General features: G+C 25.6%; 1 protein-coding gene across 1 annotated transcript in view; it reads right to left on the minus strand.

Moving 5' to 3' along the window:
- The window catches only part of LOC129614143 (lachesin), a 151284-nt gene extending 124176 nt beyond the window's left edge, over positions 1-27108 (minus strand). The window contains exon 1 of the mRNA XM_055528559.1: positions 27009-27108. Within this exon, the coding sequence (XP_055384534.1) occupies positions 27009-27108 (100 nt within the window). The remainder of the gene's footprint in view (positions 1-27008) is intronic.
- Positions 27109-27836: the final 728 nt, after the last annotated feature.

Genomic DNA, 27836 nt, shown 5'->3' on the forward strand with positions numbered 1-27836 from the left:
ATTTCGAATTGATTGTTTTTACTATTGTAAACCAAAGAGGAATTTTAAAGACTATTAAAGTTATTTGATAGTTAGCTTAAGTTAGTGGCTACATTTGATAAATATAAAAATAGTTAAAAATAATTTCAATTAGTTTGTTGAAAGATTTTAATTTAATTATGCCTTGAGGACCTAAAAATAAATTGTGTAAATTGAATAAGAATTTCAGATTTTTAATTTTAAAATTGACGTACGGATTTTTTCTGAAGTCAATTCAACAGCAGACTTTCAGCTGTCTTATATAACAACAATTCAATTGAAATTATATTAATTTAACTTAGACATTCATTTAGGTTTAGCTTTAATAAATTTTAATGAAATTCTCAATATTTTGGAGGTTAATTCATTTCGATAAAAATTCCTTTATGTTGTCTCTCTCCCTCTCCCTCTCTCTATATCATTGTTATCACATCATTTTCTTCAAGGCTCTTTTAATTTTACCAAAGAAAATTTTTTCATTCCTTTATAAAAACAACTTTTTTTTTCTCATTTTTAGCACTTTTCCAAAAAATTTTTTGAAAAAAGTGCTTATTAGTTTCACTCTGTCCGTCCGTCCGTCCGTCCGTCCGTGGACACTTTTTTTGTTTACAAAACTTCTACACACTTGAAGATAGAAAGCTGAAATTTCATACGTACATAGATCTTCACTAGAAACTTATTTCCGTAGAACAAAATTTTTACCTATCTCCCCCCCTCTAGAAGTTATACCCCCCCAAAAGCCTAAAAATGGCCTTTTTTAAATATTTGTTGCAATGAAACCATAAGCATTTTTGAAATTTTTCAAACGCAGAAAGGCAGCGACTTGCTTCCCCTAGCGCGATATACTACAGTTAAACTTTAGAAAAACAAAATGGCCGTTCAAATTTACCGTTATCTAAAGTTCTTTTTTTCCAAATTTTTGATCTCGTTTTTCTTCTAGACCCCATAATGTAGAACTTTGAAATTTTAGGGGCTTTTAGACATTAGCAAATAGTTCATTTCGTTAGAAGAAAATTTTTTTCCATCTCCACTCCCTCTCTAGTTATCGCCTCTTGAAATTTGTAAAATTTGAATTTTTGACACCTTATATTTCCGAAGCCGCAAGTTTTTTCAAATTTCTATAAACGCAAAAAGCTAACGGTAAATTCCGTAACATTAAAAAATATAATTATTTTTCTTAACTCACACAATTAACCCTTAAAATCGAGCATTATGTTAACCCCTTTTTATATTAATTTTTGCTTTATTTCAAAGACTGCATATAAGCGTCATCCTAAATATAGGCAATCTTAGAAATAGTTTTATATATAAATGAAAATAATTTTAATAGTGTGGTACACATAGATTGTATTTAAAAGCAGAATTTTCACTTGTTGAAGGGAAAAGTGCTACAATACAAACCATTGGTTTGACCCAACTTTATTATGTTTCATTTGTTTCTGTTCTTACAACTTTTATTACATGAAATACTTAACAAGCTCCTAAAACCAAGCCTTTAAAGTGTTTTATTAATTCATTGACTTAGAGTCTATCTATATACTACTTGTTTTTAATTTTCACTCTTTAGCTCTATCTCTCTTTCTCTTTCATCCTCCAAAATTGAGAAAAAAAGAAGTGAGAAAACCTTATTGCCTCAAGGAAATTAAATTTAACTCAAACTTTGGAATAAGTGAAATTTATGTAACTATTAATTTTCTTCTCATCTTACTATACATGTACAGAAATTAGTAATAAAAAAAAAGAAGAAAAGAAAAACAAAAAAACACAAATAAAATTAAATAGGAAAACCAGTTTTCATTAAAGATATTTCACTATTTTAACATTACAACACTATTAATTTTAAGCAGGAGGAGGCAGAAGAGTAGGAGGAGGAGAAAAGTCAAATTTAAAATTATTGTTAATAAAAAAAAGTTGTTGCGAAAAATACGAAAAAAAAATATCGTTTTATTACTTTTTGGACATTTTTAACTTTTATTAAAAAAATTTAGGTTTTATATTATAATAAAAAAAATATATGTATAAATTTAATAATAATATTAAGGGAAGTAAATTCACTAAAAATGGTGTCCTTTATTAAAATAATAGAATTTAATAGTCGACAAAAATATTGTTTTATTATTCTAGCATAAAAATTGTACTTAAAATAAACGTTTTGTTTTAATTGCCATTACAAAATTTATTGTTAATTATTTTGGGTAGACAAAAATTTATTAATTTTAGGATGTGTTGTTAAATAAATTAAAAAAAAAATAGAAGAAATGTTATAGCAGAGGTTTACGTAAACGTTTTCTGGATGACAAATGCATTTGGAGTAGAAATAACCATGGGTTTTGAGAATAAAATGTGATTTCTTTCGTGAAGATAAGAAAATGCAAGGAAAAGGAACTATAAACGGAATTGCAAATTTCAGTGCAAACATTTTTTATAAATATTTAAAGACCGAGAGTTGAAAATGAGTTAGAAGATGTTGCAGTCGAATTTTATTAATAATGTCAAAATTTAAAATAAGTTTTTTTGGAAACAAATCTTGGGGACTCATAGAGTGATCGTTAGATCGCAAAAATTTTATGTACATATTTCTGGTTTTAAAATATTGGTTTTGTAATTCTATTTAACCCTTTGTATGTCACTGAATTAATTATCGTGTACGAACTCTTTATGTTAGATGATGTCATTCAGTAAAATAATTCATGTTTTTCAAATGGAATCCTTCTACGTGTCCCCGATTTACAGCGTCTTAAGTTAATTCTATCATTCTGCTAAACATTATAAATCTTTTACATAATAATATTAAAAAGACTTAGAAAATTAAATTTTGGGGAATATTATGTGATTGAATTTTTTTCAATTTATTATTTCTTTTCAAAATTCAAAAAATTTAGAGAAGAAAACGTCAAATTGAATGCTTTATTTAAAAAGTTGTTCTTTGCATTCTTTTTCTAACACAAATTCTGTAATCGAATTTCTCAGTTTACTTCGTTTAATTTTAATTTAAATTTTGATTTTTAATTTTCTTTAATTAAATATTCAATTAAGAATCAAGAGCCGTGAAAAATTTTTCTTATTTTGTTCTAGTTGTCCTTCGATTAAAAAATTTTTCATGTTTTTTTTTTTTTTTTTTAATAAATAATTTGTGCCCCCCAAAATTAAAATATTTAATTTATTCAATTTTGTCGTATATAATATACTATAATATAAGAAGAAGAGACAAAATAAATATTAAGATGATTCTAAAGGATATTACCTGAAGAGCAACAAACAAACAAAAAATCTAACAAAAATAGCATGAAAATTTCAGGTACCAGACCTTCGTTGTTAACGTAAAATTGTATAAAGCAACATTAAAACTTTACACGAGCACCAGTCAGCTCTTCTTAATGAAATTAATCTTTAACACGTTAAGGAAAATTTATCGGTTTACAAGACTTTTTCTTAAAAATATAGTGTCAAAAATTGTATGAACGTATTTAAATGAGTTTTAAAAACAAGTGGAAGAAAATTTTAATCCGATAATTTAATTCTTTTTTTTTCTCATCCTTATTGTTTATCGATAGATTCTTTTTCAATTTTTGTTCAAGGGATTATCAGCAAGAACACCAAAATCTTTTCAAAGAAAAAAGAAAAAGGAACAGAATCCCTAAGGACTTAATTAGTCTTTCCCATTAATAAAGGACTAAAGAATAAGGATAATAAGAAGAAAAACAAACACGTATATAATAAATAAGAAAAAAAACAAAAGAAAATTTAGAAAAACTTTTATTAAACCCTAGAATTTTAAAATTTTTTATTTCATTTCGAAATTTTAGAAAATTTTTTTATAGGCTTGTTGTTATTATTGTAGTTTTATAGAGTAAAATTTTAACTCTGCCTTGGAGAGTTTACCAAAAAAGAAAAAAAAAATCGTGTTGACAAAAAATTAATCTTTTATCATCCTGTGGGGCAATAAATTCATAATTATTTTCTCCTATCGAGAAAAAACAACAAAAGTTTTTCCATAGCATAATTGAGAATATTGTGTAAAATCATATATACACACATATACACACAATATCCAAAAAATATAAGTATATTAGTAAAATATTCAGAAAATTACAATTTTTTGAATGAATTTCAATATAAACACGCAATTTCTAAATGAAAATGAATTTTCATTAATGAAAATTTTGATCCTTAAAATTTTGCATGTAGGTTTGAGTGGTGTTGGTTTGATTTTTGTTGCTTACTTTCTATTTATTATTAAGAAAATAATTTTCATAACATTTAGGTTTCTTTCTATATTTTTGTCTTTTCTTGTTGTCTTAGTTTCGTGTAATTGGAATTTTATTAAAAAAGAAAATTTTAAGAGAAGGAAAGGTTATGAAGAGAATAATGAATGAAAGGATTTAAAAAACATACAAACACAAATTTTATGTGAACCAGAAAAATAATAATTATGATTTTCTCTATTCAAGTGTTTTTTTTTCGAAATTAAAAGTCGAATGCATGTCAGTACAAAGAAAAATTTCCATTTATAAAAAGATGATTGACTTCAATAGGAGAATCGGTTTTAATTTAGGTGAATTCAGTGATTTTTAGTTAAAAAAAAAAAAAAAACTCCAAAATCAAAAATAATGAACCAATTAAGAGAACGAGCTAAACGTTGACTAGACAGTTAAATTAGAGTTAATTTATAAAGACGGGGGGTAATTACTATGGTAAGTATAATTGAAAGCATTTTTCAAATTCTAATTTGTTTTCTAATTTTATAATGATTGTGAATATTAATCATGATTGTGAATGTTCATAATTAATTTATTATGAATTATTCAAATGATTATGAATATTGTACCTTAAATTTTTAAAATATTGTTCTTATCAAATATATAAACCTTATTAAAGCCTTAAAATTATAGAAATTTTTTGAAACTTACAAGTAAACAGATTAATTTGTGACAATCATGAAAGACAATATCCTTGCCATATTCGAAACAAGAAGATAACTTTCAAAGCGTTGAAAGATTGCCGTTATTAGCCATATTAAGTCATAATTATATCACTTACGTAGGGAATATGATAACAAGTTTCCCATATTTTGCCTAATATCATGTCAAACAAATTGCTTTTTGCGCTGCAGATGTAGTTAACGTAATTGTAAAGTATAAACAAAACCGTAATAATGCTAATTACATCTTTGAACATTCTTGAATAGTTCACAATATTCTATCATTAATCCATAGTTCGGTTTCAGAGGACTGATATCCCAATAAAATTTATTAATTCGTTGTTTTAACACCCTGAATTCAGCTGGTTAAATATTTTTCTGTATATATGAGCAAAAATGTAAATTTGGTAATAACTTATAAAAGTAAGGTTGTTTCTCGTATTGTCAGACGAACATTATCTATAAAATTTCAAGTTAATTTGGTAAATATTTTCTCAAAATTTATAAAATATAAAAAAATAACCCATGGTAAAGGTCTAGTTTCTGGGTATTGATATTTCCCAAAAGTTGATCAAATCGCCCCACTTTCCATATAATCCCTGATATAAATTTTGGTAAAAATTCATTCGGTCACACTCGACTGGCTAACATAATATCTTTCTAAAAGTAGTGTACTAACGACAATTGAAGGTGGAAACGCGCTTCTCTATAACAGCAAATGCAAAATTGGGTGCCATCCCATAACTTCCCTTAGTGTATGCGATGCGAACGGAAATGAATCGTTTGTCAATTGCCGGCAATAAATCGTAGTCGTCAGTGGTGATGGAGGTGTTTCTTATGAAAAGTTATTCCAATAAACTTTTGTGCTATAAACACAATCCATACAGATTGTATTTTCTATAGAGATTGTATTTTCCATTTATTACAAATAATTAAATAATTAAAGAAATTTCACATTCACCATATTTCTTCCAAATTCTATCGAATTAGATAGAATTTTCCAATATTATTGTGCAGTTAAATTTTAAAAGTAAAAGCAATTTTATGCAAAAATTGAAATATTTCATGGCATATGAGAACCAACTGACTTTAAGGTGTTTTACTATTTATAAATAAAACGGACAAAAAACAAACCATCTCCGCTTCAATATTGTTATTTAATTTTGTTTTTTTATTTTCGCATTCTGTTTCAATATTTAAAATACAGTCAATTTTTTAAAATTTTCTTTTTAATAGGATTTGCACTCCATTAAGTCAATTTTTATATGCAGCTAGCCAGCCAGTTATGTGTATTATTTTTTTTTTTTTTCTGGAAGTAGAGAAATAAAAAGTATAAAACTCCATTAAGAATTGCGTATGTACAAACGCCATTCCAATATTACGGGTTTAAAACTCATTTCTGGTGTGAATTCAGGCAAAAATGAAAGAAAGTTTGTATGTGTGTACCATTAAAGAGCTCATCATTTATATGGGCACATATCTACATACATGTGTATGATTTATTCGATTATCTTTTGAAATTTTTTTACCTTTAAATATACTCATACATAGTTTTATGGAAAACTCATATATTTTAAAGTGTACGTACTCTTGGGGCAGGGTGTATCGAGTGCTTTATATATTATTTTAATCTTGTTTTCTCTTCTCATACATGATTGAATATCAGAGTGGTTTTACCTTATCCGAAATTCGATATAGAGAAATTTTAACTATAAGAAATGTCATTAAGTACTTGAAAATATTTAGGTCAAGATATTCGATTTAATATTCGATCGAAGGTGTAAACCTCTTATACCAATTGGACAAAGATATCGGCGGAATATTCTGTCAAGTCAGTTATTCCTATACCATGTAAGGAGATTTCGTTCATACTTGATTTTTCATTTGCATGTTTCATTTTTCACGCAGCATGGTAGAGACTGTGCACATACCAAATTGTTTCTATTTTCATTCGTTTTTATCTCATGTTTTTCAGATTTTCCATATTTTACAGTCATTTTTATTTGATTTTTAAATTATCAGCTTGCGCTTATTTTTAATCCAATTTGGTAAATTTGATTTTTTCAATTATATTTCAGCTTCAATTATATGCAATGTTATACATTTTACAATTTTTAAAGCTTTAATTAGATAATTTATTTTAATTGTAGGAGTAATAAAGGTAATAAGGTTTGTATAGGAGTAATAAAGGTAATAAATTATTAACTAACTTCGGAGTTTTAAGTTCCTCCACCTGTTTGATTTGGTTTGAAAAGCATTTTCCGGCTTTTTTTTAAATAAATAAAGTTGGGTCAAACCAATGGTTTGTATTGTAGCACTTTTCCCTTCAACAAGTGAAAATTCTGCTTTTAAATACAGTCTATGTATAGCTATCACACTATTAAAATTATTTTCATTCATATACAAAACTATTTCTAGGATTGCATATATTTAGGATGACGCATATATGCAGTCTTTGAAATAAAGCAAAAATTAATATAAAAAGGGGTTAACATAATGCTCGATTTTAAGGGTTAATTGTGTGAGTTAAGAAAAATAATTATATTTTTTAATTTCACGGAATTTACCGTTAGCTTTTTGCGTTTATAAAAATTTGGAAAAGCTTGCGGTTTCGGAAATATAAGGTGTCAAAAATTCAAATTTTACGAATTTCAAGAGGTGATAACTTGAGAGGGGGTGGAGATGGAAAAAAATTTTCTTCTAACAAAATGAACTATTTGTTAATATCTAAAAGCTCCTAAAATTTCAAGCTTCTACAGTCTGGGGTCTAGAGGAAAAACGACATCAAAAATTTGGAAAAAAAGGACTTTAAATAACGGTAAATTTGAACGGCCATTTTGTTTTTCTTAAGTTGAACTATAGTATACCGCGCAAGGGGAAGCAAGCCACTACCTTTCTGCGTTTGCAAAATTTCAAAAATGCTTATGGTTTCATTGCAACAAATATTTAAAAAAGGCCATTTTTAGGGTTTTGGGGGGGTATAACTTCTAGAGGGGGGGAGATAGGTAAAAATTTTGTTCTACGGAAATAAGTTTCTAGTGAAGATCTATGTACGTATTAAATTTCAGCTTTCTATCTTCAAAGGTGTAGAAGTTTTGTAAACAGACACACGGACAGACGGACGGACGGACGGACGGACGGACGGACGGACGGTCAGAGTGAAACTAATAAGCACTTTTTTCAAAAAATTTTTTGGAAAAGTGCTAAAAAGTATAAAACTCCATTAAGAATTGCGTATGTACAAACGCCACTCCAATATTATGGGTTTAAAACTCATCTTAAAATACACTTTTATTGTCAACAAATTTTACTGAATTCTGATCCTTGAATTCTGAAAAATGATAACACACTATTCATGTCTCGATTTTCTGTGCAATAATTTCTTCAGTAATAACAATTTTCGTTAAGGTTTCCATGAAAACATATTTCTTATTGCTAAAATGTATAATATATAGTTAAATAATTATTATGTGAATATGTCTTATTGAATGCAGGTGTAAAATATACTTTACGTCAGGTTAAGGTTTAAATGTCACTGGCACAATTAGGTCATTTTCACGTCACGAACAGCTGCGTCTTAAAGTTCGACCGTCAAATTTTTACATTACAGCCATTTCAATAGTATACGTTATCATAATCACATTACAGAACAGAAAGTTCTGCCACTGTCCACTGATAATTTTTTTTACTGTCAGGGCCCTTTTGGTTTTATGTTACGTTTATATATAAATATCAATAAAAAATCTGATTAAGATTTTTCATACCCTAAACTTATTTTCAATATTTTAAATCTTAATTTCAATTATTAAAAATAATTATACGCGAAGGTTTCAAACTTTCACATTTTAACTTCGAAATTCACTTTGCTACTTTGTACATTTAATAAAGTTGGGTCAAACCAATGGTTTGTATTGTAGCACTTTTCCCTTCAACAAATGAAAATTTTGCTTTTAAATACAGTCTATGTAGTCTATGTACCTATCACACTATTAAAATTATTTTCATTCATATACAAAACTATTTCTAGGGTTGCATATATTTAGGATGAATGATTTATGCAGTCTTTGAAATAAAGCAAAAATTAATATAAAGTGGGGTTAACATAATGCTCGATTTTAAGGTTTAATTTTGTGAGTTAAGAAAAATAATTATATTTTTTAATTTCATGGAATTTACCGTTAACTTTTTGCGTTAATAGAAATTTGAAAAAGCTTGCGGTTTTGGAAATATAAGGTGTCAAAAATTCAAATTTTACAAATTTCAAGAGGCGATAACTTGAGAGGGGGTGGAGATGGAAAAAAATTTTCTTCTAGCGAAATGAACTATTTGATAATGTCTAAAAGCTCCTAAAATTTCAAGCTTCTACAGGCTGTAGTTTGGAAAAAAAACGACATCAAAAATTTGCAAAAAAGGACTTTAGATAACGGTAAATTTGAACGGCCATTTTGTTTTTCTAAAGTTCAAATATAGTATGCCGCGCTAGGGGAAGCAAGCCGCTGCTTTTTGCGTTTGCAAAATTTCAAAAATGCTTATGGTTTCATTGCAACAAAAAGTTAAAAAAGGCCATTTTTAGGGTTTTGGGGGGGTATAACTTCTAGAGGGGAGCAGATAGGTAAAAATTTTGTTCTACAGAAATAAGTTTCTAGTAAAGATCTATGTACATATAAAATTTCAGCTTTCTATCTTCAAGGGTGTAGAAGTTTTGTAAACAGACACACGGACAGACGGACGGACGGACGGACGGACGGACAGACGGACGGACGGACGGACGGACGGACGGACGGACGGACGGACGGACGGACAGAGTGAAACTAATAAGCACTTTTTTTCAAAAAATTTTTGGAAAAGTGCTAAAAAAGCAAAACAATTTTCGTAAAGAACCCTTTTATTGTAAATCTTATTTTTTGTTAAATTTTTTATTTGTTTTTTAACTTTTTGCATATATATATATATATATGTATTTTTTGCTAATTGAATAAAACATCCGGCATATATGTGTGTATAATTTGTTGTATCTATGTTGTTTCTATATTATCCAATTTATTGAAGAGACAAAAATGAAGGAGAACCCAGATTCTTTTGACTCTATCTTATATACCAATATCAGTTATATGAAATATATATTATATACAAATATACTACGTATATGTGTGTACATGTATATGTATATAGATGATACAAGCAATAACAAAGGTTAATAAAAAAAAAAAAGCTCCGTTCTCAAAAATCAAAATAAGAATAAAAAGTAAAAATTTAAAAGGCTACATAAAATGTTATGTTCCAATTTTTTTTATTCTTGTCCTTTTTTCATAGTAGATTATTTGAATTGAAAAGCAAGTACCATTATAACAAAGTTTTTAACGGAGTAAAAAAGAAAAACAAAACAAAAAACGAATCAAGTGTGTATTTAAACAAGTGGTTCTGAAAATTTCATTTTGGAAGGTGCAGCAATAGAAAATTTAACATGATTTGGAGCCAAAAGCTTTTGATATTTAAAAGCTGCAACATTCAAGTTTTTAAAGTACAAGAAAACTTTACTGACTGGAACATTACATTCCGTTAAATGTGGTTTTAACTCTTCTCTTCATTATAGGGTCCCGTAGGTTGGATTTTCGAAAAATTTGGATGTTTTGTAGGTTTCGAGGACTAAATTTACTTCATAAGCAAATGTACTACGTAATTTACTCCATATTAATTTCCTCAGTTTTATTTAATCATACAATAAAATATCTTTTAGTCCCCTGCAATTATTGATGACGGTGTCGCATAAACTGATATTCTTAATTATTGTAATTAAATGAACCTGCTTGTGTTCTTGACAAGAACACAAGCCAAATTTTAAAAAATTTTAGTACATTTTGTTGGTTAGTCTTTATTTTACTTCCTCCTTTGCTTTTTAGAGAATCAGGATAACGTAGATTCAAGTGAATATATAAACAATATTGATCAGTACCTTTGATGCTACTCCACTAATACGAATTCCATATAGATGTACATACAAAATATATAAATAATAAAATATGTAACAGTATCCTTTTAAATAAGGACTCATTTGGCCTAATTTTTTTGTTTTTTTTTTTGTTAGCTGTGTATATATTTTTTTTGTTATTTTATTTTTTGATTATTATTATGTACTGGAAAATTTTTGTTTTCTTTGAAAATTTATTAATCTCATGTGAAAAAGAAAATAAAGGATGACTACACATAATAGAAATTTCTTTCAAAGGACATTGATAACTATTTTAATATTAGTTAACAGGAACTTATGATTGAATAATATTAAAAATTTTTCGTTTTTTCATTTTTCATAGCTTGATTCAAAAGTGGTATCTGGAAATCTTTTATTTCTTGTATTTATTGTTTGTATAAAATATTTTAGATTTTAAGAATATATGCAACATTTTATTAAATATTTTATTTTATCGATCTTAGGACACTTATCGTCCCCTCTGTTCAATTTGTTTTCAATTTGTTTTAGTGTTCCCCGCTAATATTCCTAAGAAATAACGTTCCCCGCTATTAATTGAAAATATAAACAATATGTTCTTGTACAAACAAGTTAATCCTCCTTTTATATATTATGTGCCTTTTACTTTAAAAAAACACTACATCCACTTGTGGGACGACAAGAAAAATATAGCCAAAATAAGATTAAAAAATCAAATGTAAGGGTTCCTTGCAATGTCTTAGGGGGAAGTTGCCTATCTGATGGTAGTCTTCAAGGAACACTGCCCGTTTGAAAAGCATGTGGCTAGTTCTGGTATGTCCTTCAGCACAACGTATTGCAGCTACCGGGATATGGATAAGAAGGAGACTATTGTTCACTATATCTGCTAGTGTTAGGTTGTAAGGGGGGGGGGGGGGAGTGGGCAGACTGGTAACGTGGGGCAGAGCATCGGCAACAGAACTGAACGAAATATCGAAGATTCGCATCGACGGTTTAGACAGATTCTCCAAGATAGCCGCGTGGCTGGTCGCACCCCAGCGGCACATTTGTGCTAAATGGTGGGGTGCGTTGGACCTGCTGTACTTTATATATTTTAAACATTGCGAATGGTTCGATATTGAATTTACTATATTGTAATGGCTTTTCAGCAATATTAATTCAGTATTTTATTTTAATTGAATTTTTTATTTCACCAAATTCTTTAGAAATAATATCAACTGAATTTTCAGAACTTATTGGATAATCTAATAAGTAATGAGCAATACTAAGTTGGCCAGTTTAGTTATTCCTTCCAAAAATTAAGTTCATTATTTTCACGAGCATTTATTAAAAATTCTTAAGAAAACAATATTAATCGCTTACATTCTAAGCCACCTTGTACTTTTTATTTCGATAAACCTTAAATTAAAATAATGGCGAATTCATTTTTGCCAATTATACTGATGTTAAAATAATCTATAAATAGAGGTCGAAATAACAACATGTACGATGTATTTTGTTGTTATACTAAATGTTATTTTTTAACTTGAACAAAAAAAAAAATCCTGAAATTGTGCCTTTAATTTTTTTCGAATATGATCCTTTAATTTTTTTTTACGATTGTACTTTTAATAATATCGTTTCCTTTTATTTGTGTACTATTTTTTTTCTTTCCTGGTATTTTATAAATTTGTTTTTGATTTTTTTTCTTCATTTATTTTTCCATTTGTACTATGTCATCATTTGAAATCCTTTAATGTTTTTTTATCCTTATTTTAAATAATTTATTATTATGGTAGTAAACAGGATTAAATAAATAAAAAACAAAAAAAAAAAATCAGAATTATTTTTAAATTTTATTAATGAGATTTTGGCTTTATTATTTTGGCAAAAGGAAATCTAAATAAAAAACAAATATCTTTTTTTTTTGGTGGATTAAAGGAGGTGCAAATACAAACAATATTTTTAATAAAAAAAACTAAGAACATTGTTATATAAATAAAGAAATTGAAAATATTTAAATTATCAGTTCGAAATTAAGTATGGAACGATCAATCGCATTCCAAATTTATGATTTTTATTTTTGAATACATATAGAATTTTGCTCGATTTTACTGATAAAGTAAGATTCTTTGGTGTGTTTGGCATGTTCTTTTTATATAATTGGTAAATATATGTTCAAATTATAAGAATAAAACCTAATTTCGACCATAAATGTCTGAAATATTTAATAAATTTGAAAAACGAGCAGGGATAATGACTAACTTTTTCTTTAACACTGATGTTAAGGAAGACTTGAAAACAGAGTAGAATTTCATAGTGAGGGAAATTGAAATCAACAACGCTAATCATTGAAGTGCAATGGCAGCCTTTTTTTCTGCTTTACCTCTAGGAGGAGTATGGGACTTGTGTACGATATCATACCTTAGTCATGCCCCAGTTTCGTATGTCATTGGGTTTTACCCTTCGAATTAAGTACCGGCCCCATAACGAATGCACCATTGATCATGATTGGCTACTAAGGAAAAATCCAAGAAAAATGAAAAATCCAATATATGTAAAATAGTATGCAATATTTGCGAAGTATTTTACATTCACAAACATAATATGTATATCAAAAAAGAGCAGTTTCAAGCCAGAGTCAGAGTTGAAGAAGCATTTAAATGAAGTAAAATTGTAAAGAAAATAGCTAGGAATTCATAGAAATTCCTAAGAAATTAAAAATTTCAACAAACGGTCACAAAACGCTTATAAAAACGTTCACTTAAAATAGAACAATAGAAGAGAATGTAAACATTTTAAAGGAGGTAAAATGAAAATATAACAAAGGAATTCACGGGAATATCAGATGTGCATATCTGCTAAACACATATGGGGGCGAATATTTAGATATATCATGGCTAGTAAATGAAGTTATTGTTGTCTTAATAGAAGAAAACTTTAAATAAAATTAGCTTTAATAAGTTGCGTGTAAATTGCGCTCAACGTAATTATTACGTATCATTAATACATATAAAGGATTAAATGCATTATAAGAACGAAGTGAATGAAGAATAATGTATATATATTATGTGTCTTTACAGAATTTAAAATATGAAGACGAGGTCATATATGATTTATACAATAATAACTATGTAAAACTTATTGGAGCTGAAAATTATAGCCCTTAAAAATTCATTTTAAACTCTTAAAATTTTTATTTTTAGTCAACATTTTTTTAAACTTTTGAAAATATGTGTAAAAATTTTAAATTTTCACAATGATAGTATCAAATGATGCCTGAAATTGTCACAGAAATTTTAAATTGAATGCAGAATTTTTTCTATAAATAAATGCTTTTATAATCAATGTATACTTGCGATCCCGTCGTCTTCTTAATTTTACAAAAAATGTGAATTTATATTTAACTTATTCCTGTTTAACTGATAAGGACTATGGTACAAATTCTAAGTAACAATTAATTATAAATTATAAACAAATAAATGGGATAAAAATTAGATAAAAATAAAAAAAAAATTTAAGAAAAATCCTAAATTATTTTTCTTTTAGAATGAATTTTATTAAAATTTAAACTTTCTTCCTGAAAATTTCTTTTGATGTTCAATTTAAATCTATTTCATATCCATAGAGAAAATCTTTTTAAAACATTTTTTATACATACACACATATGTAACTATATTGTTAAAAAGTGAGATTAATTGAGTGAATGAATGAGTAAAAACAAATTCTTTTAGTGGTTTAAATAATTTTCATATTTTTTTTTTTTTGTTTTTGTCATCACTTTGACATTTATTTATTTATACTGTTACTGTTACGTTTTGTTTTTATTTTTTATTTTGGCTTCACTTGTAATCAAAAATAATTTACTTGACTTTATACTCTTTTATGTTATAATTTTTTTTGATTATATAATGATGACAACATTATTTTGATGATAATGATAATGATTATTATTATGATTATGATTACTATATGATGGAGTAATATGATGATGAAAAATAAATAAATCAAAAATTCGCATAAGGGTAATAAATTGATATTAATGTGTGTCAGAATAAGATGAAAAACATGCATTATCACATCTCTCACCTACCAAAAATGAAAAATATACAAAAAGGGAGAAAAGGATAGAGAAAAAGAAATAAACACTTTTCTTTTTCTTTCATAATGTTTAAAGATTTTCTCTCACTCCCAAAAGTCTTACATTAAAAAATTTTTTTTGTTTTGTTTTTGTATAAAATGAAAGCCGAGACGCAAACACAACAAAAAAAAAAAAGACAAAAAATAAAAGAATTTTTTTTTTCTTTGCGCGTTGTCAGGCATTTTATGCTGATTTTTATTACCCTTGCTTTTCATACCCGATTTATGAATGTACCTATATTATAATGTTCATACATATGGTATGCCTGATTGTGTTTAGACTTTTGCATATGGGTAACACAAATTGATAAATTTATAAATATAAATATGAATATTTACCGTCATCATATTTTTGCATAAATGTTTACAAATTTTTTTTTTTTGTTTTTTGATTTTCATTTTATCAAAAGTTACCAGATCGAAATATTTTTTTTTTTTTTCGTTTCAATTTTTGTCGTTTTCATCAATCAATTTTGGATGAAAGATCAAAGTAATAATTTTTATTTTGTTGTTTTATTTTTTCTATATATTTTTGATAGTACATCAAAGTCAAGCCTTATTATAGATGCGTGTATTATTAATCTTTTATTTTATTCAATGAAGCGATGTGACAATAAAAAATCTTAAAATTCAAAAGACATAAGAGACTTACATTACTCATAAGACATACATGTATTATGTAAATATTAAAAGAAATGTTAAAGGTTCTTAAATTAAAGGATAATCAAGGGTTTATAATAAATATTTGTAAAATATTAATAATAATATTTAAATGTTTTGTTATATATAAAAAATGGTTTTCAATAACCACTTAAATATTAAAGAAAATTGTATAACAGTTATAAAAATAGCAAAAGTGTCAGCTTTCAATAACGCAATACTTATTTAATTTGAAATTTATTTTAGAATTTAATTCTGATTTTATTAAATTTTTTTATGATTTGAAAGTGAAACAGCGTAAAAAGTGCAATTTTGACAAAATAGCAATATTCAAATCAGTGACCTGAATTCTACGTTGAATCTGAATTTTGTTTTCGAATTTCTAATGCTCTCTCCGTTTTTTCTAATGCTCTCTCCGTTTGTAATTTATGTGCAAGTTTAAAATTTCCACTGCTTCTATAATGCATTATTATAACAATTGTTTGCAAAAAAATTTAGTTGCTAGTAAATCTTCCACATTATAAAGTCATTTGTTTGATCAGAGTCTAACATAAATAATTTTGAATAGATCGCATGACTAAGACTGCTTCAATAAGTACGCTTTTCAAAATCATCCCAAATCTTGGAATTTTATACAAATGCGACAACTCTACTACATTAAATTTACAAATATTTTTTATGGCCTAAAAATTACTAAAAAAATTCTAATTACTTTTGTGTACATTTTCAAATATCTCTCTAACAATATATATATATATATATATATATATATTAATGGTTAAATTTACAGGTAAAAAAAAAAAACAAATATTTATTTTTTTATTTTACTTGCATTTTTTTTTTTGAGGTCATATAAAAGTCATTCAGCTATATAGAATATATTTCCCAAAATGAGGAAAAAACATTTTAGCAGGGTAATATTTATATTTAAAAATCTCTTAACTTTTTAAGACTTTTGATTTAAGGTTCGTGTTTTTTTTTTCATAATATTTTTGAAAAAAAAAGCCTCCAAGTTCCGAATACTTATAATGTATGTTAATATATTGTAAGAAAGAACAAAAAGAACAAAAAAAATCCCCGAAATGATAAATAAGAGTAAAGTTTATTACTTACGAAAATGAAAGACAACAAAATATTCCAATTTATTTATACCCTCATACCCACTCATTCACAATATAATAATATTATGCTCTTCCAACGTCGCTCACCCTTATCAGCTCAATAGTAGTAATAATAATTTTAGAGAGAAGTAAGAGAGGAAAAAAAAAGGTACGAATAAAAAAGAAAAAAATTACACTGAAAATTATTATGGGTGCCACCGCTTTTTATTCAGTAATTTAAACTTTAATAAAAGTAAGTAAAACAAAACTGATAATACGTATACATTAAAACACATGTGTATGTATTTTGTACATTATTTTGTAAGAAAATATCCTTTTAAAATTTTCTTAATGGATGCTATGAAATTCAATAGAAACATCAGTGCAGGTGTGCCTTTTTTTTTATTATACACTTTTTTTTTAATATCTCTTCTATATAATATCAGCAAACTTGTTTTAATATTTATTGAAAATGAAAAAAAAAATATATTTTCTAAAAAAATTATAAAAAAGAACGTTAAAACTTTTTTTTTTTGGGGGAAATTGCAAGTGTCAGGGGTTTCACACAGCATTTTGTAGAGAATTTATATGTTTCGGAAATTACTTGATTAACATTGAAAAATTTGTCTTTACCATTCTTAACCATTCTTAATAGAATTTGTATTAATATTCTTAATTCTTTGAAAAATTTCAATTTAAGTTAGAAGTAAAGCGATTAGAAACAATTTTGAAAGAAGAACGGTAGCACACAAGCTAGTGTTATAAAAATTTTATGAAAATTTCAATTGTTTAGCCCAATGTCAACATTTATTTCTGCAAATACAAAATTTTCCACTTCCAAAAATGTTCAAAAATTTCTTTCGAATTGTTATTGAACAAATTAATCATCTTTAAATACCACAAAGATGGCATTAGGAATTTATTAAATGCAACCATTTAGGAATTTATTTATACTTACAACCACAAATCCAATGCATTGCATTCTGTGCCAAATTATTTTTCCTATAATATAACTGCATAACTACAAATTTGTGCTTATGATTCTAATAAAATTTGTTATTACATGATGCCAAATGTTTTATAAAATTATTATGGACTAATTTGTTTCTTAAAATTTATAGAACAATATTCTATAAAAAAAAATGCAATAATTTGTGGTAATCCTTATTTTATTCCTCATAAAATACCACACTTTATATTAAACAAAACAAAAAAATTTCATTTATTTGATGTTTCAATTTTCATTGGTAATTTTTTGAATGACATATTTTTCTCTCATAAGATAAGCAATAAAATATAGATTGCGAGTGTGTGTACGGAAAATGGCGGACTGTTATAAAAATTAATAAAAATATACAACTTTTATTACCGTTAAAAATCAAATATAATGAAAAGTTTAATAAAATAATAAAGAAAAAAAAAATTTTTATTAAATTTTATACGAATTTCTGGGATACAAAGGGGAAAAAAAATGTCCTTTCAAAAATTCAAAACATAAAAATTGGAGTAAAAAAAAAAATTCTTACACTTTGACCACAATATGACGTTCAGGAGTTTTAATTGAAAATTTTTTTCCCTTATTTTTTTTTTCTTTTCTTGTCAATTTTTACATTTCTTTATTGAAAATTTAGAAAAGAATGGAAGAAAAAATTTTTCATAGCTGTTGAGTTCATTTTATACCTTTTTATTACTTTCAACATTAATTCTTAAACTAAATTTTTAAATTAATTTTTCTGACTGGGATAGAAAAATGAGCATTTAACTCATGTTACCTCTAAAAATTCTATGCATGAGGAAAAATGAGCCTTTCATATTGAAATAAACAGAATTCATACTGCTTGGCCTTAAAATTTCAGAAAAATCATTAAAAATTTAATGAGTACTTCAATATAAATCCTACTTGGCCGAAAGCAATTCCAATTTGAAAATCGAGTCAAATTTGATTTCATTCTTGTATATTAATATTAAAAATCTAATCCTACACGATTCTTCAGATTCTAAAATTAAATCTGATTTCAATGAAAATATTCCAGACAACTGAAGGCAGAATTTAATAATAATTAGCTTAAACAAATTTTCCAAAATTTTTCTTTAACAAGACAATGTCCGCTAATGAAATTTAAATAAATTTATTAATTAATTGTCCTATAAACAAACATAAGTTTTAATTAAATTTTTTGTTAACTCAACGTTGTTATGGCAATAAAATAATTTATTTTTAATTTTTCAATTTAACATTTTCAAATATTTTATTATAAAATTTGCCTCCATCTTTGATCAAAAATTTTGTTACTAATAATATTAAAATTATCTCATGTCCTTATATAAAATGTTAATCTTTAAATTTTTATCTAATCATAAAAATTCTATTCAAATTCTATAATCAAATTTTCTGTTTCCTTCTTTTCCTTTTAATGAAATTCCTTTTAACATCCATCATGTAAAAAATTATCTGAAATTGAGTGCGTATCCTGTATGTACACAAGTATATGTGTATGAATAAATTATAGGGGGCTTTCAAGGTAAGTAAAATAAAATTTTATTTTAACGCAATTTTAAAAGTACTTCAAGCATAAAAAACAAGAAATAAAAAAAAAACAAAAAAAAAACAATTGTACCCATTTTGTAAAATGCTTTTTGACTTTTATAGAGGTTCGTTTAGAAAACGAAAATCAATTTTTATATAGAAAAAATGGAAAATCTCATAAAATTTAGAAGCCAAAAAGAAAAACAACATTTACCAGTTTAAATTGTAAAATAAAACAGAAGAAAAAAAATTAGAAATAGGCAGCAATTGAAAAAAAAAAACCTGGAAATTAAGGTAAAAAGCATTAAAAACCCGGGAAAGATTTCTCAGTTTTTCCATCATAAAAATCAATTGAAAGGAAAAGGATAACAAACAAAATAAAAATGGCAATTAAAAATTGTTACGAATTTCGGTGTAAAAATCATTGGTCGATGGCAGTATGTAATGGTAAAGCCATGGAACGTGGGTATTAGAGGAAAAAACAACCACACAAAGTAAACTTTGTTTTAAATTTTAATTTTTTTTTTTTTGTGATTTTTATTGTAGACGGTTTTTTTTCTTTCCTCGGTTCCTATAAGATTTACTAACAAGTAAGTGGACATATAAGACAAGGATAGAATATTAAAAGAATTTTTTTGCTTAATGTGAAACGGAATAGGAGAGCCATTTTATTAAATTACATGTAACATTTTTAATATCCGGAGTTTTTGTGTTTTAAGTTTTTTGTTTTTTATTTATTTTGTTTTGTTTTTTTTTATGCTAAGCTGGTTGAAGTGTAATATTGGATTTAAAATTTTTCAAAGGTCACGTTTTTTTTAATTATTTACAAAAAAAAAAAATTAAGTATTTTGTAAGGTAAAAATTCTGATGTACTTTAAGAAAGTTGTTTGAATGTCACGCAGATAATTACTTTTGAAATTATTTTGAAAATTAATTTTTCTATAATCTTTAATTTTCGCATTTTTTTTAATTTCATAACTAAATTTTGTATTTTGTTTTAAAAGGAAGTATATTATTTAAGCACTGCTTTGGAACAGAATTAATTGTTGAACTTTTCAGGAAAAATGAACGACGTAAAAGAAACCCTCTATTAAGAAACAAATTTACATTTTTCCAGGTTTATTAATCTACTAGCTTGCTTGGTGTTTGAAGGAAGTGTTTAAACGACATATTTTTACAATTTTGTTCCAAATTTTTGACAAAGATAAAGTACACTCCACGGCATTTTTCAGAATTTTTTTTATCAACTTTACTGGGACTAGAAGAGTGAACTTTGATTTTTATAATTTCTAGCAAATTATTTTGAAATGTCAATAATTAGAATTTATAATTATTAAATGTCAATAATTAGAATTTATTTAAATGTCAATAATTAGATTGAAGTGTTATACGTATTTAATACGTAGTTAATACGTATTTAATTTTTTATATTACACATTAAAAAACAATATTTGTGTATAATTGTGCTACAGAAAAACTCTGTCTGAGGCAAATTTTCCAACCAGAAAAAAAGTAGCACACGTATTTTCTATTAAGACTTCAAAACTAGGCAAAAATCTGTACACTAGATCTTCATTATGCTTTAAAATGAAACTATTACAATACAGTTTCAATAATCGTCAATTGCGTTGTTTTTTTATGTCGTAAGTTCTTGACCCAATCAAACGTAGAGAGAATAAATATTGTGATAAATAATTGAGCTTTCCGTATAATATGAAAATACACTCCTAAATTATTATAACTGTGACCAGAACTCGCATTCATTCCAATGCAATATTCTTATAAAATTGGGACATTTTTAATTTTATGTATATATATTTCGATAATTTTATCTATATGTAAATGTGTTCAAATTATATTCAAATTCTATACCTATTAGTTGTTATTGTTATATAATTATAGTAGTACACAAAGACTACTACCCTCATTTTAATAAATGAAATTATACAATAAGAAAAAAAAAATTCATTAAATTCAAAAATATCATGGCAATTTATTCAATAATAATAATTGAAGATGTATTATACGATTTTCTAATTATTCAATATTAAATTTTGCATAAATCTCATTAATTTATTCATAAATTTTCTGAACTGATATATTTCAAAATTTCAAAAATAAATGATTTATGCAAATCATTTCAAATATTTTATTATTATTATTGTTATTGGAAAAATAATTGACATTATAATTGAAACTGATATAACTACAAGGTTTTTAAATTTTTTATTCAACATAATTATGTATTTCATATATGTATGTATATATAGAAGAAAATCTTCTATTTTTGTTATTAACCTCAATGTAATTTGAATATACAAGTATGAAATTATATTCAACTTATGATTTATATAATTAAAATTGAAAAATTATAATTCATATAGAAATATTAATATTAATAAGGAAAAACCAATTGGTTGAAATTATTGGTACTGTGGGGAAAAAAGAAGTAATATGTATGTATATAATAAATATATGCTTGCTATTAATTGCTTTAACTTAAAAGATTACACAAAATTAACAGAGTAAATCTTAAAAAAATGTTTGTTTCAAAGAAAATTACTGTTATGTCAATGAAATCTAACTGTTATAACAAATTATTTTTAATTAATTATAAATAACATAAACATAAATGTATTTCAGATGTATTTTTTTGTTAAATTATAAAGTAATATAAAGTATTAGGCCAAAAGTTAAGTAAAAATTCTGATGTGATCAGCGAACCCACTGCATTGTATGTGTTATCGCTTAGTGCAAGTGTTACAGAAAGTTATAAAAATCGTCTTAAACCCTTCCTTTTAATTTTAAGGAGATTAGCAAGTTTTTAGTTAACATACCTAGAAAAGTGTAAATTTGGCTCTTTGTGGAGTTTCGTTTTGTGCCATCCGAATTCCATGAAAATTTCGCCAATTAGTTGTGGTAACAATCAGTACTCTTAATAAATATTTAATTTTAAGAAATTCCATTTAAGTTCAGTAGATATGGAAAAAAATATAAAATCAGCCTCTGGTTCGGTTTCCGAGCCATGACTTTTCCAAAAAATTTATAAGCTCCTTGTTTTAACATTCTGAATTTCAATATTAAATTTGAAAAAAAATTGGTTGGTTATTTATCCCCTAAGGTCCAACTCGCGAGGCCTAACATATTTCAAAAGTTGACTAATCTGTGACATCGCCGAAATAAATTTGCATATAAAATTTGATCAAAGTCGGTTCATAGTGTGTTTCCACCGAAAACTCGGAATGTAAAATTTGTTGTCATCACATAATTTCTCTTATTGTATGCAATGCGGTTGGTTAAAAGGGTAGCACAATGGAGCGCATTTGCATAAGCTTTCTAAGAAATCGTTAGCCTCCTCAATACACATATATTATAATAGTACATATTTTAGAAAATTTAATTAGATTAAATTTTAAATTTGATCCTAAATGTAAGGCTTTAGAATTTTAATTTATTGACAACAACGGATCAAATCTAGATATCCTAATAGAAGGAAAGCATTAATAATAATAGATTTTATTGGAAATCAATTTGGTTTTTTTAAATTTGACAAAACTTTTTAATTATGAGAATTCAAAGAAATGGAGAGAGGTGATATAAAAACCAGAATATTAAGAAATCTTTAATAAAATCTTACGGTTTGCAATTAATATTTTTACCATATATGAAAAATAATAAAGATATTAAGAAACTTTTTGAAAATATCTAAATGTTATAATATTTTTAAACTTATTATTGATATAGACTTTCTTAAAAAACACCTTCAAACATTTTCTTTGTATTCTGAAAATATTTTTTATAAACCTCATACCAACTTGAAATGAATAGTACTACAGTGTGCGACATGTATAAGTGTACAAATAAAATTTTAAACACTTTTCAATTAATAATTCACTTATAATTGAGTACCAAAGTACATTGTACCTATACATAGATACTCACATAGATATGTTATGTTTGAATCCTTTTCATATCAAAATGTAAATTGTACTTAATATATAACATAAAAATATAGAGACTCTCGTGAACCTTTAATTATTATAATAATCAAGATAAATATTCATAAATGATTTACGCTCATATATCATAAATATTACATGAATATGTATTGTCGAGTATGTATCCATATACGCATCATTATATGCATACTTAATTTAATAACAACAAAAAAAATCTGATGTGGTCAGCGCCTAATCGACCGCAAAGTGCATTGTCTAGTTAAGCGAAAAATGAATTAAGATTTATAAAAATTCGGTTTCCTTGCCGTAATATTCCTAAATATTTTCTAATTTCACTGTTTTAACACCATAAATTCATATATTAAACTTTAATCGGTAAATTATATCTCTTTATATGTGCAAAAATGTAAATTTGGCTTGTAGTAAACATTAAGTTGATGGCACCTGATTTCTTCCAAAAGTTAGGTTGTTTATCGTACTGTAAGACTAAACTTATATATAAAATTTCAAGTAAATTTGACTGACAGACAGAGAAACAGACCAAAAGATATCTCTTTAAAAATAGTCTAATTACGCTTCCCTAGCATGGAAAAAACACATTTCCGCCGACATGAGAAATTTGGTGCCATCACATTACTTGTCTTATTGTATGCAATGCGGTCGGTAAAAAACATATCCTTGAAAGCTATTGATTTCTTATAAAATTAAAAGAAAACTACAACAAATTCTCTTTCATATAAGCCCACTTGATATTAAGTATAACAGTATGATAAGATGAAGAGAACTTGAGTAACTTTGATGACAGATGATGTAATTTTGTCTTTGTTTAGGTTTATGTGTATGTGTCTCCATAATAATTATAGGTATATAAAAGATTTTAGTGTTTATGATGTAAGCAAGTGTATGCAGATTGTAAACATCTTATTTGCACTTACATGTCAAAAACATCACTATCCTCAATGAAATCTTTAAAAAATTTTACAATAATTGAAATATTTGAATTTCTTGTTTGTTTTTTATTTTTTATTTTATATTCATTATTAAAGATATAATGTTAAAATATTTACGAATGTAAAATATTTAAAAAAAGAATGAAAATTCAGCACATGTATTTTTATAAACTTCAGAAAGTAATATAAATTTTTCTATATTGGGAGGGCTTTATGCGGGGGATTACTTAATATAAAATATGTAAAATTTCAGTATAGTTATGAGGCGATCGATCATCTTGACAAATCTAATTTAGTAATCTAAGTATTTCATTTTAAATCAATTAGAAATATATTCATTCTAGCAATTTCTACATTCGTGCATAACATACATTCGCACAAAAAAACATTTTTTTTCAATTTTTCTGTTGCATATTTACAGGAGTACATCCATAATAAATGCTCATTTTATAGGCATAAAGGCCCAATTTTAGTTGATATTTCACAGGAATTCCATTATTACTTTGTAGTATGTAAACAGAATTATACATATAGAATATATGTCTGTATTTAGCAAAATAATAAACTGTGTAGGAAATTACAGTTAGAATACATTAAATATAATCCGAAATTTCACCACGGACAGAAGATAAATAGAAAAAAAATCTAAAAAAATAATTACAATACGCCACAATTTATTTTCGACCTTAATTTTATTGCAAAATACCTTTAACAAATAATGAGCGTATTATAGGAATAAGTCAAAGTCAAGTGCATTGTTTTTTATCCTTGTGAATATTTTTAATAAAAAATTATTCACAAATTCATAAGTTGTGAATATATTACTTAATGCATGTATTATAAATATGGCGAATAAAAATATTACAATTAATAATAAGAAATTTTATTTCAAAATTGAAGGGCAATAATATTTTTATGCAACCTGATTACCTTGTTTTGGATTTTATTGTATGTACTTGGATTTATTGCAGAGAGTATGAAATTTTATTTTTTGAAATATAAAAAACAATTTCTATTTTTAATGGGTATAGCAATTCTAAAGAAAATTTTCGACGTCTTTATCAAAAAAGAGCCATTGTCAAGATTTTTACTCAAGTAGTTATATAATTTGTTCTTGATTTGTGGTTAAAATTTGGCAATATAAGTAAATTGAAATTTTGAACCTTAAACTATACTAGGAGTACAAAATAGTAGAAATTAAGGATCTACATACCCTTAACTGTTCTAAGGAATTCTAATTACTTAGAAACTAAAATTACTGTGCAAAAATATTAATTTGCAATGTTTTAACGACCGTTTAGGGAAAAGTGAAAACAAGGAATAATATTAGAGAAAAAAATTTAAAAATAATTTTAATCTCCTTGTGTTTATTTAAATTTAAAATAATTTCAAATATTTTTGATTTTAGAAGGCTACAAAACATAAAAGAAGAAAAATATTTTCAGTTTTAATGTTTTCCCGTTTTTTTTATGTGAAAACCATTCTTTTACAGCCTCTCTCCTATTTCATTTACACATTCAACAACATATACGGATGTAAAAACCGTAAAATAAATAACAAAATGAATGAGAAGCGTTTACTACAAAAAAAAAAAAGAAAAAGGAAAAAAATAACAAAACTTTTCTTCCTGCTTTTTAATTTTTATAAAAAGAAAGAAGAATTCTTTTCCTTTTGTTGAATTTTTTTCAAAAGGATCATTTAGTTTTAAATAGAAAATCCTAAATGTAACGAAAAATGAAAAATGTACAAGGAAAAAAAAAATTTTTTTTTTGTTTTCATGTTTGTTGCAAAATTATTACCTAATTATCTTCCTTTTACAAAATAGAAGTGGGAGTGAATTTTTTGTTTACTCTGTTGCAACGCATTGAGTACAGCAAATGGACGACTGGGCCGTAACAAAACAAAAGAAAACTTACTTGTATGAAGCTTAGCAAATTTAATTACAAGTCATTTTTAAGCTGCCCATGCACAATAGCGACCTACTCTTATCAACTGCCTAGAGAATTCTTATAATTGTCATTGACTATTTTGCTTCCGTTATTCACATTAGCTACTCTAATTTTTATTTACTGCATCTATCAAAAATAAGTACGATATATCGAATTGAAAAATATGAGATATTTTCTCTATAGCTGACTTGTTAACAGTACAATAATCCATTTATGATTTATAATATAAAAACAAAATATGTATACAAATAACAAACATAAAGAAAACCATACAAAAAAAAAAACTTTTATTTTTATTCAAAGGATTTTTTTTTAATTTTGAATGCTTCATTCTATTTCTCTTTATTTAGCTTTTATATAAAAAAGAGGCTTTCAAACATTTCTCTTAAAAGTTTGTGCGTCTATATTAAAATAGAGTGTTATTAAAACTTCTTCTTCTAATATATAGGCTTCTCATTTCAACATTTAAACCCAAGAACATACTAGATGTACATGTGTATATGCATTAAAACATTATACATGTTATAAAAGCACTCTCTAACATGGAGCCATTTTAATACCTCCACAATAATAATCCTTCGTAATGTTTTTAAAGTTAAAAGCTATATATATTTTGTTCAAATACACCTAGATCACATGTATGTGAGGGACTTTAAAAGAAAAAAAATTTTTCTATTATTTTTATACAATATAACAATTTTATATGATCCTTTATATTTATAATATGTTTTAGGTATACTTATGCTCTCATATATACATGTATATATTTTTGTACTTACTTTGTATAATGTATATATACAAACTCTAATTATATGTAAATATATAATATTATATTTTGTATTGCGACTTAAAACTCACCTGTATTTGCCACTTCACAAGGTAATTCAATTGTAGTACCAGCTACAAATTTAAATGTTTCCGATCTTGAGACAAACATTGGTTCAGGTTGTAAAGCCATAACTCCTGCAATTAGAAAAAGGAAGAAAAAACAAATGAAAAATAAATATAAATTTATAGTTATACGAGTATATACAAACATATACAAATATTTCAAATATGAAGATTAATTTCATTTTTGTTATATTTTTGTTTTTCATTTCATTTTATTTTAGAAATAAGAGTTATAAATAAAGGTTATTAGGTTAAATACACAAAAGAGCCATGTTTCTTTTATGTATACCTATGTATGTATATGATTTGCTTTTTGATTCTGAATTGTATGTGTACTTTTTCTACCCTCAAATCAAATAAAAAGCGTTATTCTTTTAACTTTATTATAAAAGTTAAGTAGGAAAAATTTTCATTTCCTAAATGGGAACTTGAATGAATGACTTTTATATATATGTATGTATAATATATAAAATTTGTTGAATTATAAAATAAATATATATGTATATTAATATATAAAGAGTACCTGCTTAGAAAACTTTAGGCAATTTTTATTCATATACTGTATACCAATTATAAAACTGAATTGTTTCTTTCTTTTTTCAAGTTTTCCTTGTGAAAAATGAAATTTTTTCCGTTTTCTCTTCTTTCTTTCGTTATTATGTACATATATTTTTTTTTTGGGCTCAAGAATAATTGAATGAATACAGGTTATGTAAATTTATAAAGGAAAATAAAAAGTAACGTTGTTTTTTCTTAAAGCATCCTTATAATATTTTTTAAATCGGTGTTAAACTG

The sequence above is a fragment of the Condylostylus longicornis genome, unplaced genomic scaffold, assembly GCF_029603195.1.
Source record: "Condylostylus longicornis isolate FDR11 unplaced genomic scaffold, ASM2960319v2 ptg000104l, whole genome shotgun sequence".
NCBI classification, from domain to species: domain Eukaryota; kingdom Metazoa; phylum Arthropoda; class Insecta; order Diptera; family Dolichopodidae; genus Condylostylus; species Condylostylus longicornis.